At 32.6% G+C, this 13378-nt stretch overlaps 2 protein-coding genes across 2 annotated transcripts; both read right to left on the bottom strand.

Moving 5' to 3' along the window:
- Window positions 1–557: 557 nt before the first annotated feature.
- LOC123314156 (probable RNA-binding protein EIF1AD) lies at window positions 558–8904 on the bottom strand. The gene is made up of 2 exons (XM_044899277.1): window positions 8880–8904; window positions 558–1106 (listed from the first exon to the last, which is right to left on the bottom strand). The coding sequence occupies exon 2, from the start codon at window positions 1102–1104 to the stop codon at window positions 607–609; it is 498 nt and encodes a 165-aa protein (XP_044755212.1). The 5' UTR covers window positions 1105–1106; window positions 8880–8904; the 3' UTR covers window positions 558–606.
- A 711-nt stretch (window positions 8905–9615) lies between these two features.
- Window positions 9616–10109, bottom strand: LOC123314157 (probable RNA-binding protein EIF1AD). The gene has a single exon (XM_044899278.1). The coding sequence runs from the start codon at window positions 10105–10107 to the stop codon at window positions 9655–9657; it is 453 nt and encodes a 150-aa protein (XP_044755213.1). The 5' UTR covers window positions 10108–10109; the 3' UTR covers window positions 9616–9654.
- Window positions 10110–13378: the final 3269 nt, after the last annotated feature.

The following is a 13378-nucleotide window of genomic DNA, read 5'->3' as shown; positions in this document are numbered from 1 at the left end:
AAAATGATACATATCATAGATAATACGAAATTGATATACCATATACTTTTCATGAAAAATATAACAAATTAATGTATATGATACATAAATATTATATTATGTTTGATATGTATCACGTGAAATGAGAACGTTATGTATATGGAATATTTATTTATAAATCCACAGTTGTGTTTCGAATGTTCTGTTTATGTTATGTAGCACCCTTATGCATGTAACATGTTGGTTTGCTGGGTTGCTGCTATCCCACAAATGAAAATCATCACTAAATGAATATATTCGAATTCCGAAAAAATATACTACATATATCCAACAAAGTAGAGGCCTAAAATTTGTTTTGTTCTGGGAGTCCCAGTTTTATTGATTCGCCACTGGTTTACTGATATACTTATTCACATATCGTCAATCTGTTACAAGCTGAGTGCCATGTTCAGTTACAAAACATCGAGCGGCAGTGAAATTTCATAACCTACTTTAGGACGAATTAAAAATTCATATTGAAATGAAAAAATTCAAATTTGGAGATTTTCAGAAAAATTTATTAATAAGCAATTCCTTAATTATATTTACATTCTATACAAGTTTTCGAATAAGTAATTACGAAGGTGGTTACGTTTCACCAACACTATCATCATCGTCACTCTGATCGTTATCACTAGGATCATCTTCACTGGAATCACTGTCACTGTAAATTTCGATCATTGCTTGTACTCTGTTAGTATTCATTGGGATATCATCGTCATTATCATCATCACTCTCCTCCAATTCTTGTTTGTCATAGAACGCAGCAGGCCATATTTTGTCTTCCTTGAAATTCTTTATTTGTTGGGGGATCAAAACTCTAACAATTTCACCTTTGACCTTAACACCTTCGTGAATAGGTTGTATTATGACAAAACTACCACGTTTAACCCACATGTAGTGGCGGTATCTCATTGGCATGGACACAAGAAATCTGGTTTTATCTGCGGTCTCTATTTCGTGTAGATTGTTCCCTTTGCTTGCCGTTATTTTCACTATTTGCTGATTTTCGGCAGGTGGTGAGTAGTCATACACTTCCCTCATGATGTGCTTCCTTGTAGTTGCTCGTGACACAAGTCGTGGCATATCTGAAAATAATTGAAATAACTCTAAGAACAAATCCAGAAAAAAGCAAGATTGTCATCAATAATCTTGATAAAGTGAGTATTTTGATTTCACAGCAAGCTTTGAAAATCATCTATACAAACAAAATTCCGTCACACATAATTCACAAGTTATTTTACTCGTTCCAGGAAACTAGAAATATGTGATTGCAATCGCGGTATCATAGAAAAATAACCAATATAACAATTCAATTGCAATTGCGGTATCATAGAAAAATAACCAATAGAACAATTTAATTGTTTGTGATGAAAGATTTCATAATCATAATTTATTCTAGAACAGATTTTATTCATGGAAATATTTAGTATTTATCTACTACCTACTTTGAGTTATTTGAAAATATATGCCAACCAACAAGAATGAAAGTATCATGAATATTTTATGGTAACTGTTGAAGAAAAAAGCACCAGACAATATTGATTAGATTATATAAATTTCAAATGAACGCTTTCATACTTACTTCAAAATTTTGTTTGTCCAACAAGTTCTCAAAACACAAATTTAAGATTGACCGAAATCACACTCAAGAAAAAATGCTGCACTTCGAAACTTCAAGAGTTATACTGAAGCCAAAGGACTCCGTCCTGCACTTAAATGGTAAGGTATTGTGGAGGGAGAAGAATATTGTGAAAGGGCATTAAAAAGCAATTAGCGGTCAATACTTGGAACTGTCAGAATTAACCCTTTATGTTGAAAGTACCGTAACTTTTCAAGGAATATATTTAAAAGCATTCATGATAACTTTATGCATTATGGCGTGTTTGAAATAAATCGTTTTTCTATTCTATGATTCAACATATTATGATAATTGAAAATAAACGACAATATCTTGATCATTTGCGTTCACCGCCCTTCTTTGTATACGAGACCATCACGAAGCAGTTTATTGTACAGGGTGGGCAAAATCGGTTGTCTATTGAGGGGATCTCGAGAACTATAGCAGCTAGAAGAAAACGGACGCCACATTCCCGAGCTCTTTTTTCTTGACTAATCCAAAACTGAAAACAGATCCAGCCTAACGTTCATAAATTTTGAGTTATGAACGAAAATTGAGAAATTGTCATTTTTAATGAAGCGCTTATTTGAACTCGTATGCGAAATCCGTTGTTACATTCTACAGGCACTTTTTTATGAGGAATTCGAATATGATATCAAGAAATTTTTCGAACCAGTCATTTTCGAGATACGAAAGGGATTTCTGATTTTTCAAATGTAAACTATAGTTGAAATTTCATATTTCATTCATCTGGCTGCAATTTTTTTGCTGTATCATATGTATCATATGTCCCTATTCACATGAATATAACGTGAGAAAAAAAATTCAATACTTTTTCCTGCTTTTCGATTCACTCTTGAATTTTCAGTAGGCTTGCGTAACCATAGCGACCGTTGAAAATGCATTATCGTTCGTGAATTCCTCATAATCCTATGTGAACTTAACCTTCTGCGATAGGAATCACCGACTGACGAATAATTATTTTTATCTACGACTTTAATAATAAATACTGAGATACAAGTACAGAGAAAGAACTCTATTGACAAATCTCAATACTTACCTAAAACATATAAAAATTTTAGTTCAAATTTTCGGGCAATAAATTGTATGGCAACATTAGCAGCTTGTCTTATTTCTGGAGGTGCACATAATTCTTCTTCATCTTCATTATCTGAATTAATTCTTTCCAGCAAAATACTCACAATAATTAGGTATCAACTAAAATTCGAAACGTCAAAATTATTCAAGTGACATTCCTCCCCTCAATAACAATAATGGACTGTTCCCTTTCGGCCAATCGGCTTGTAGAAGAAGCAGAGAGCCACCCTGATATTCGGTTCGTAAATAATTCCAAGAATCTTTTCCGATTTATTATAGTGAGTTATAGTAGTGAGTTATTATAACTCACGTTGTTGGTTTACAAATACTATTAATTGCTCAAAAGCAGTTGAATAATGAATATATAGTTTAATAGGAGTAGATAAAAATAAGTATTCAACTTGCGGTAATGGTCATAACTCACTTGATGAATTACAGCACTCGCCTACGGCTCGCGCTGCAAACTTCATCTGCGTGAGTTATGACCTACATTACCGCACGTTAAATAATATACTATTTTTATATATCGATATCAAGATCGATACCTTTTCAATGAGAGTAAAAGACTTTCGTCCGATTATTAAAGAAGAAGATGTATTCAATTATCGTTTTTCTATTTGTGAAAGAATCTTCACGAGACAGTTATAACGTGCGTTCAAAAAAATTCGTCGTCAAGTAGGCTATGGAATTTTGAACGTCGATATTTCGTGTCTAAACGTAATTAGCTTAATTAGCACTTAGCTCGTGCTTTACTATTTTCCAGGTGAACTGTCATTTTAGCATTTTGGGTTGTTGTTGAATTAAAATTATCAGCAAATTATAAAGATGGTTTTTACGGACGTGTGAAAGACTTTTACTATTGAATTCTACTTCAAAATTGGAAAGAAAATTGAAAGAAAATGGAAATATTCTGTTCCGGCGACTTCATTGAAGCCTATGTTGCTGTATATTATTAAGTATGAATTTTTCCATTGTACTGTTTTGCGATGTGTTGACGAAACAGGTATGTTCAAACAAAAAAGGAAGTGGTATACCAAAAAAGAAAACTCCAGAGTTCAGTAATAATGAAAACATGATTACAGAAGCTCGACAAACCTCTCTTCAGATTTTATCTCAATTGGATGGAGTATCCGTTGGCATATGCCACCCGATTTTGAAAAAAAGATATCCATTTGTTTCCATAAAGATTGACATGTTATCAGAAAACTGAAAAGGTTGCATACTGACAGTATGCATCAGTCAAAGGCAAAATGTGGACCTACTTTCTTTTATGGAACTTTAATAGCAGAACGTTATGAAGGAGAAAGCATCATGCCTTTTTATAGCTGAATTGAATTTTAATAAATTGTCCAATAGCTATTTTCATGTAATTCAGTTCTTTTAGTTTAGTCATGGATTTTCAGTAATGACTGAATCAATTCAATATTTATAGAGAATTAATAAACATATTAATGAGAATCTTACTGTGATTTATTCATATGACTGAAGTAACTAGAACCTTCTTACAAAAAAACATACTACCACGATCAATTCAAGATTCATGTCTCTTACGTATGAAAATAGTGGACTGTTAAAATTTTTACGAAGAATTTTTCTAACCGCCTCAGATTTTTTGGATTCTAGTCATCTTACTCAATGAAATAAATGCTTTTCGAACGTTGGGTGAAATTTACAGGTAATCTTTTCTGGAAAGTGCCTTTCCGTACAAAATTACGATATATAGGTTAATGTCATCATTGTTTACATTTTGGGAAGATGAAGTAATTCAAGGAAAGATATACGTTCTGCCACCGAACATCAGCCTTCAAAATTTCATAGCCTACTTGACGACGAATTTTTTTGAACGCACGTTATTATAAATCAAATTCATTACAGAAGTAAGATGATGAAAAATAGGTACATCTGTCAACGAACCATCATAAGATAAGCATGCCAAACATCGCGAGAACAAAAACAAACGATAGCAAATTACTCATCGAAATATTTATTCAGCAATCCGTGATTCAAGTCATAGAGGCCCAGGTTCACAAAATATAATGCATATTTAACGGTTGCTATGGTAACCCAGCCTACTTATAATTCAACAGAGAATCGAAAAGCAGGAAAAAGTATTGATTTCTTTTACGTTGTATTTATGTGAATAGCAACATATGATACATTTTTGAAATCAGCAAAAAAATTGGAGCAAGATGAAGGAACTTTCAACTATAGTTTACATTTGAAAAATCAGAAATACCTTTGGTATCTCGAAAATGCTTGGATCGAAAAATTTCTTAATATCATTTTGGAATTCCTCATGAAAAAGTGCCTGTAGATTGTAACAACGGATTTCGAATAAGAGTTCGAATAAGCGAGTTATTCAGCTTCATTAAAAATGACAATTTCTCAATTTTCGTTCATAATTCAAAATCTATGACCGTTAGGCTGGATCTGTTTTCAGATTAAGAATAGTAAGGAAAACAGAGCTAGAGAATGTGTCATCCGTTTTATTCTAGCTGCTATAGTTCTCGAGATCCCTTCAGTAGACAACGAATTTTGCCCAGCCTGTATAGGGATAGGTTTTCGAACGAGTAGAAGGGTAAGAGAAATCTTCGCTTGTTTCATATTGTTATTGTTCTCTTTGAAATCCATTGCTGCTATCACTTCTTGGAAATAATTTTCGAACAATAGAATGAAGTTGTCATTCAATTTATCACACATTGATCGTTCTCCAAGGTGAGATTCTAGTTTCGTAGTTGTTTTTGAATTCTTTAAGCCGTCTCTTACATTAGATTAACTTCGATTTTCTCTATATCTCTCTTGAAAATTCTTCATTATTTCACCATACATGTCTTGCTGAATTTGTTGAGTTCATTATCGCTGTAGTGCCATAGTTTTGGTTTTATCTGTTTTCTCACAAACTTGTTCAATTCACAGGAATTTATATTGTTAATAGTTTTCAGTTAAGAGCAGATCATGAAAAATAAAGCTTTTGTTTGGATACGGGATCATAATCTGAGAGGCACAATATAAACCGAACTCAATAGTGTTCAAATCTAAAACCTTGTTTGATTATGGGTAGATTTTCAGCTCGCAAAAGCTTATATTTGTACAGGGTGTCTGGGTTGAAGTGTCCCCATACCTTATTGTGGAAACTAAAGGAGGTCGTTGAAAAAGTTAAATACAAAACTTGTCTGTAATCGATTGAAATTTTATTTCTTATAACCCACCTTGTCATACCACAATTACCTTAAAATTTGACAAGAAATTCATAAATTCAATTATATACAGGATATTTGTTTGTTCATTGTTTACTAATATTCCGAGGAGAAAACTCATAGAGATAATACGCGAACATTGGAATGAAATTGGTGCATTCACCGATTTGTCCGAAAATTGCTTCACTAGTGCAGTAGATCTTATTTTCAATACCAGTTATTGTCAATACATGGGCCAATTCTACAAACAAGTCAAAGGATCTGCCATGGGAAATCCAGCATCCCCCATTTTCGCAGAAATTGTCTTGAACTCGCTGTTATCGTATGTGGTGGAGAAGTGTAGCTTTTTAATACCCTTTTTATATATCTATGTCGATGACATCATTACATGTATACCTAGAGACAAGGTTCAGTACATGTTGGAACTATTAAATTCTTATCACACCGACCTGAAATTCACCTACGAACTCGAAAATAATTGCTCTATACCCTATTTAGATTTATTGATTATAAGAAAGGAAGATAAAATTATCACCGATTCATACCAAAAGCCAACATCCTCTGGAAGGATTCTAAATTATAAATCATGTCACGCCTTCAAACATAAGATAGCTATAATAAAGAACATAAAACGAAAGATCATAACTCTATCTGATCCATGTTTCCATCAAAAGAATTTTTTGTTTTTTACTCAGTACCTGAAAAATAATGGATATCCACTAACACTCATCAATAGTCTATTTTATTCATCACAGAATACTAGTCAGGACCAGATGAGCCACACAACGATGATTTCTGAAAATGTTGGTGAACAATCACAGATACGTACTTTCAAACTTCCATTTGTACCTACACTGACCAAACAAATCGTTAGAATTTTGACTAATACTAATGTTAGAATTGTGGAAAATTACAAGAAGACGATCAGGAATTATTTCTCGAAGGTGAAAGACACAGTTCCCAGTATACTCCAAACCAATCTAGTATATAAACTAAATTGCGGTGATTGTGAAGGTAGTTATGTAGGCCAGACCAAACAACTATTAAAGAATAGAATCCGACAGCACCAAAATGATTGTACGAAAGGCCTAACCACCGCAGGACTATCAGACCACTGTAAGAATACCGGCCATAATTTCGATTTTGAAAATCCAAAAATCCTTCACAGAGAAGATAATCTAGAAAAAAGACTGACTAAAGAAATGATTTCCATAAAGAACACCGAAAATAATGTAAATTTAATTACTGATACCATGTCCCTGAATAACATATATATTAATTTGATAAAAAGATGCAAATGAGAATAAGAAATTTTTATGCATTACCACCGCTCATAATCAATAGTGGGGTTGCCAGGATTGAAAACAAATGTAGTCGTCGAGGAGGATTCAGTTTATGACTTTGCCAATATGCTTGCACATCTTATCACGTTGATTGTTGTCGATGTTGAAGATAACCTTAATCATCCATTCATACTAATGACTAAATTAGAAACGTTTTCCATTTTTGGAATAGAGCTTTGATCTCTCGGGTGAGTCTCTCCATTCTGTTCATACAGTTTGATACATTGTGGTCAACTTTTATTTGTGTATATTTTTTTGATTGATGATTGACTGTCAACTTGATCCTTTTGTATTTTTTGTATTATTGTGATATCGTTGTTGTGTTTGAAATTGTTTTTTCATTAATTGTAGCCTGAGGAAGGTGAGAAATAAACCACCGAAACGTCGCCATAGGGATCTAGGTTTTTATTGTTCCTTCAACCGATATCAACATTCTTAATATTTATATTGGAACGAAAATTTGAAGAATCATATATACAGGATGTTCTATTCAAAATAAGGAAGTTGATACCAACAGGGAAAAAACGGAGCACCCTGTATTGAGTTGAGTTATAAAACATAAAAGTTTAATCAAAACAAACAATTTTTGTGATAAACTTTTTCTTCTAGCTCCTTTAGTTTCCACAATAAGGTGTAGAGACAATTTGAGTCGGACATCCTGTACGTGTAAAATTTTCATCAATTTTATATTTAATCAGTTCTGCAGATTCTTGATATACCGAATTTATTTTTACACCAACTATTTTACTACATTTACACTATTTTACCTGACATTAGCCCAGTGTTTAATCATCATAAATGCGCATTATTATCGAAGGATTATGTATACATCAACAAATTTCTTCGAATACAAATTCTATGGAAGCCTCAATTCTTGAGGAAAATAAACAATAATCTGACAAGTTTAGAGACCTGTATACAAAAATGGTAGGTACCTAATTATGGTGCAATATATTTTCCAACTGTGCCGCACAATTTTTTCGATGATTCAAAGGACCATTTAGAGTCTGTGAATGTTATCGGATCTGTAATTGAAAGAGGTATATATATTCTTTTCGGAACCACTCTTCTCTAAATTTCTAGAACTCTGGCTTGTTTGAATAGAATTTAACTGAGATGTTTGTCATCAACATAAGCATATCTTCATTTTTATGTTTTTCACTATGCATAGTTACTTTCTATTCAATTTTTATTATCTGAGAGTTGGAGAAGCCTTCAGTCCAATATCGAATAGCCAAGTCCAAAAGGAGGAACTATAAATTAATATACACTTAGCAAATTAACTTATACTCCTTTAATTTATTTTTTAGGTATGGATAACTATGACTGTATATGCATGCTGAACATTCAACTTGGTCCTACTTTAAGTGCATGTGCATTATTATCATTATATTGGCTGGACAACTACCTATATTTTGATGGTAGTGAAATTTTAAATTGTGTTGAAAGGGTGTTTTATACAATTCTTCTTCTTGTTTTACTACAAATCTGAATCTACATCGATGTTATACTCGAGTAAAATATTAATGCACATGCAGATTTGTATATACATTCGACAAGTCTTAGTGTTGTAATTTATCAAAAAGAAATATTACTACTCACCATATTTTAACAGCTTTTTAGAGCTTCAATGATCAAAGTAAACTTGGATCCTATCTGAAAAAAAATTTTTTTTTTTGAAAGTTGCATGTTCAACAACTCTGTAACAAACTACGGCCCTGAAAGAAAAATAATGCTCAAAATAAATAATGTGTGCTGTATAACTCATGGATTTCCAGTTGCTAGGATTGTTCTTGGGTAAAAATTTAACAAATTAAAATATCTCAATAAATTTTTTTGTACTTATACCCCTTGCCTTCTGACACCCTCAGTTGATGAAATGAACAATGAACAATGAAATGACAATAAGTAGTATTTTTGAAACAACATCAGAAGCCATTGCAAAAATTATATGAAATATGTTAATTTCAATACCAATAATAATTTGAATAAAATTATTTAGTACGGTATTTTTTATCTACTGTTTTTCTGGAAGATAACAGATATATCACCGTGATCTAGTTGGAAGCAACAATAACCATTCTATTAGAAACTTACAGCAAACGTTTCAACAATAAAATACTATGTAGTTTTGAACTTCTTGAGACTAACTTTTTTTTGATTCAGCAACAAGTGGCCATCAATTCAACATCGATTAATGAAAAATGTCAAAAATTTGCTGCCTATATTTCATTACTTATTCTAGGACGAACTGAAAATGACGGGATTTATATTGAAATGAAAAACCTCAAATCTTCAGATTTTAAGGGTAATATTTATTGAAAAGTTCCTAATTTATTTACATTTTTACAATTCAAAATACTAATTGCCAAAGTGATTACGTTTCACCAACACTATCATCGTCGCTTTGATCACTGTCACTGGGATCATCTTCACTAGAATCATTGCCACTGGAGATTTCGATCATTGCTTGTACTCTGTTAGTATTCATTGGGATATCATCGTCATTATCATCATCACTCTCCTCCAATTCTTGTTTGTCATAGAACGCAGCAGGCCATATTTTGTCTTCCTTGAAATTCTTTATTTGTTGGGGGATCAAAACTCTAACAATTTCACCTTTGACTTTAACACCTTCGTGAATAGGTTGTATTATGACGAAACTACCACGTTTAACCCACATGTATTGGCGGTATCTCATTGGCATGGACACAAGAAATCTGGTTTTATCTGCGGTCTCTATTTCGTGTAGATTGTTCCCTTTGCTTGCCGTTATTTTCACTATTTGCTGATTTTCGGCAGGTGGTGAGTAGTCATACACTTCCCTCATGATGTGCTTTCTTGTAGTTGCTCGTGACACAAGTCGTGGCATATCTGAAAATAATTGAAATAACTCTTAGAACAAATCCAGAAAAAAGAAGATTGTCATCAATAATCTTGATAAAGTGAGTATTTTGATTTCACAGCAAGCTTTGAAAATCATCTATACAAACAAAATTCCGTCACACATAATTCACAAGTTATTTTACTCGTTCCAGGAAACTAGAAATATGTGATTGCAATCGCGGTATCATAGAAAAATAACCAATATAACAATTCAATTGCAATTGCGGTATCATAGAAAAATAACCAATATAACAATTTAATTGTTTGTGATGAAAGATTTCATAATCATAATTTATTCTAGAACAGATTTTATTCATGAAAATATTTAGTATTTATCTACTACCTACTTTGAGTTATTTGAAAATATATGCCAACCAACAAGAATGAAAGTATCATGAATATTTTATTGTAACTGTTGAAGAAAAAAGCACCAGACAATATTGATTAGATTATATAAATTTCAAATGAACGCTTTCATACTTACTGCAAAATTTTGTTTGTCCAACAAGTTCCCAAAACACAAATTTGAGATTGGACGAAATCACACTCCAGAAAAAATGCTGCACTTCGAAACTTCAAGAGTTATACTGAAGCCAAAGGACTCCGTCCTGCACTTAAATGGTAAGGTATTGTGGAGGGAGAAGAATATTGTGAAAGGGCATTAAAAAGCAATTAGCGGTCAATACGTGGAACTGTCAGAATTAACCCTTTATGTTGAAAGTACCGTAACTTTTCAAGGAATATATTTAAAAGAATTCATGATAACTTTATGCATTATGGCGTGTTTGAAATAAATCATTTTTCTATTCTATGATTCAACATATTATGATAATGGAAAATAAACGACAATATCTTGATTATTTGCGTTCACCGCCCTTCTTTGTATACGAGAGCATCACGAAGCGCAGTTTATTGTACAGGGTGGGCAAAATCGGTTGTCTATTGAGGGGATCTCGAGAACTATAGCAGCTAGAAGAAAACGGACGCCACATTCCCGAGCTCTTTTTTCTTGACTAATCCAAAACTGAAAACAGATCCAGCCTAACGTTCATAGATTTTGAGTTATGAACTAAAATTGAGAAATTGTCACTTTTAATGAAGCGCTTATTTGAACTCGTATGCGAAATCCGTTGTTACATTCTACAGGCATTTTCTTATGAGGAATTCGATTATGATATCAAGAAATTTTTCGAACCAGTCATTTTCGAGATACGAAAGGGATTTCTGATTTTTCAAATGTAAACTATAGTTGAAATTTCATTCATCTTGCTGCAATTTTTTTGCTGTATCATATGTATCATATGTCCCTATTCACATGAATATAACGTAAGAAAAAAAATTCAATACTTTTTCCTTCTTTTCGATTCACTCTTGAATTTTCAGTAGGCTGGCGTAACCATAGCGACCGTTGAAAATGCATTATCGTTCGTGAATTCCACATAATCCTATGTGAACTTAACCTTCTGCGATAGGAATCACGGACTGACGAATAATTATTTTTTTTATATATCGATATCAAGATCGATTCCTTTTCAATGAGAGTAAAAGACTTTCGTCCGATTATTAAAGAAGAAGATGTATTCAATTATCGTTTTTCTATTTGTGAAAGAATCTTCACGAGACAGTTATATTATAAATCAAATTCATTACAGAAGTAAGATGATGAAAAATAGGTACATCTGTCAACGAACCATCATAAGATAAGCATACCAAACATCGCGAGAACAAAAACAAACGATAGAAAATTACTCATCGAAATATTTATTCAGCAATCCGTGATTCAAGTCATAGAGGCCCAGGTTCACAAAATATAATGCATATTTAACGGTTGCTATGGTAACCCAGCCTCCTTATAATTCAACAGAGAATCGAAAAGCAGGAAAAAGTATTGATTTCTTTTACGTTGTATTTATGTGAATAGCAACATATGATACATTTTTGAAATCAGCAAAAAAATTGGAGCAAGATGAAGGAACTTTCAACTATAGTTTACGTTTGAAAAATCAGAAATACCTTTGGTATCTCGAAAATGCTTGGATCGAAAAATTTCTTAATATCATTTTCGAATTCCTCATGAAAAAGTGCCTGTAGATTGTAACAACGGATTTCGAATAAGAGTTCGAATAAGCGAGTTATTCAGCTTCATTAAAAATGACAATTTCTCAATTTTCGTTCATAATTCAAAATCTTTGACCGTTAGGCTGGATCTGTTTTCAGATTAGGAATAGTAAGGAAAACAGAGCTAGAGAATGTGTCATCCGTTTTATTCTAGCTGCTATAGTTCTCGAGATCCCTTCAGTAGACAACGAATTTTGCCCAGCCTGTATAGGGATAGGTTTTCGAACGAGTAGAAGGGTAAGAGAAATCTTCGCTTGTTTCATATTGTTATTGTTCTCTTTGAAATCCATTGCTGCTATCACTTCTTGGAAATAATTTTCGAACAATAGAATGAAGTTGTCATTCAATTTATCACACATTGATCGTTCTCCAAGGTGAGATTCTAGTTTCGTAGTTGTTTTTGAATTCTTTAAGCCGTCTCTTACATTAGATTAACTTCGATTTTCTCTATATCTCTCTTGAAAATTCTTCATTATTTCACCATACATGTCTTGCTGAATTTGTTGAGTTCATTATCGCTGTAGTGCCATAGTTTTGGTTTTATCTGTTTTCTCACAAACTTGTTCAATTCACAGGAATTTATATTGTTAATAGTTTTCAGTTAAGAGCAGATCATGAAAAATAAAGCTTTTGTTTGGATACGGGATCATAATCTGAGAGGCACAATATAAACCGAACTCAATAGTGTTCAAGGCTAAAACCTTGTTTGATTATGGGTAGATTTTCAGCTCGCAAAAGCTTATATTTGTACAGGGTGTCTGGGTTGAAGTGTCCCCATACCTTATTGTGGAAACTAAAGGAGGTCGTTGAAAAAGTTAAATACAAAACTTGTCTGTAATCGATTGAAATTTTATTTCTTATAACCCACCTTGTCATACCACAATTACCTTAAAATTTGACAAGAAATTCATAAATTCAATTATATACAGGATGTTCTATTCAAAATAAGGAAGTTGATACCAACAGGGAAAAAACTGAGCACCCTGTATTGAGTTGAGTTATAAAAAATAAAAGTTTAATCAAAACAAACAATTTTTGTGATAAACTTTTTCTTCTAGCTCCTTTAGTTTCCACAATAAGGTGTAGAGACAATTTGA

Source organism: Coccinella septempunctata, chromosome 5, assembly GCF_907165205.1.
Source record: "Coccinella septempunctata chromosome 5, icCocSept1.1, whole genome shotgun sequence".
NCBI classification, from domain to species: domain Eukaryota; kingdom Metazoa; phylum Arthropoda; class Insecta; order Coleoptera; family Coccinellidae; genus Coccinella; species Coccinella septempunctata.
This window is presented reverse-complemented; position numbering and strand designations above follow the sequence as displayed.

Bases quoted from the DNA above. Each gene is read 5' to 3' on its own strand.
- LOC123314156 (XM_044899277.1), bottom strand. From the start codon at position 1,104: ATGCCACGACTTGTGTCACGAGCAACTACAAGGAAGCACATCATGAGG.
- LOC123314157 (XM_044899278.1), bottom strand. From the start codon at position 10,107: ATGAGGGAAGTGTATGACTACTCACCACCTGCCGAAAATCAGCAAATA.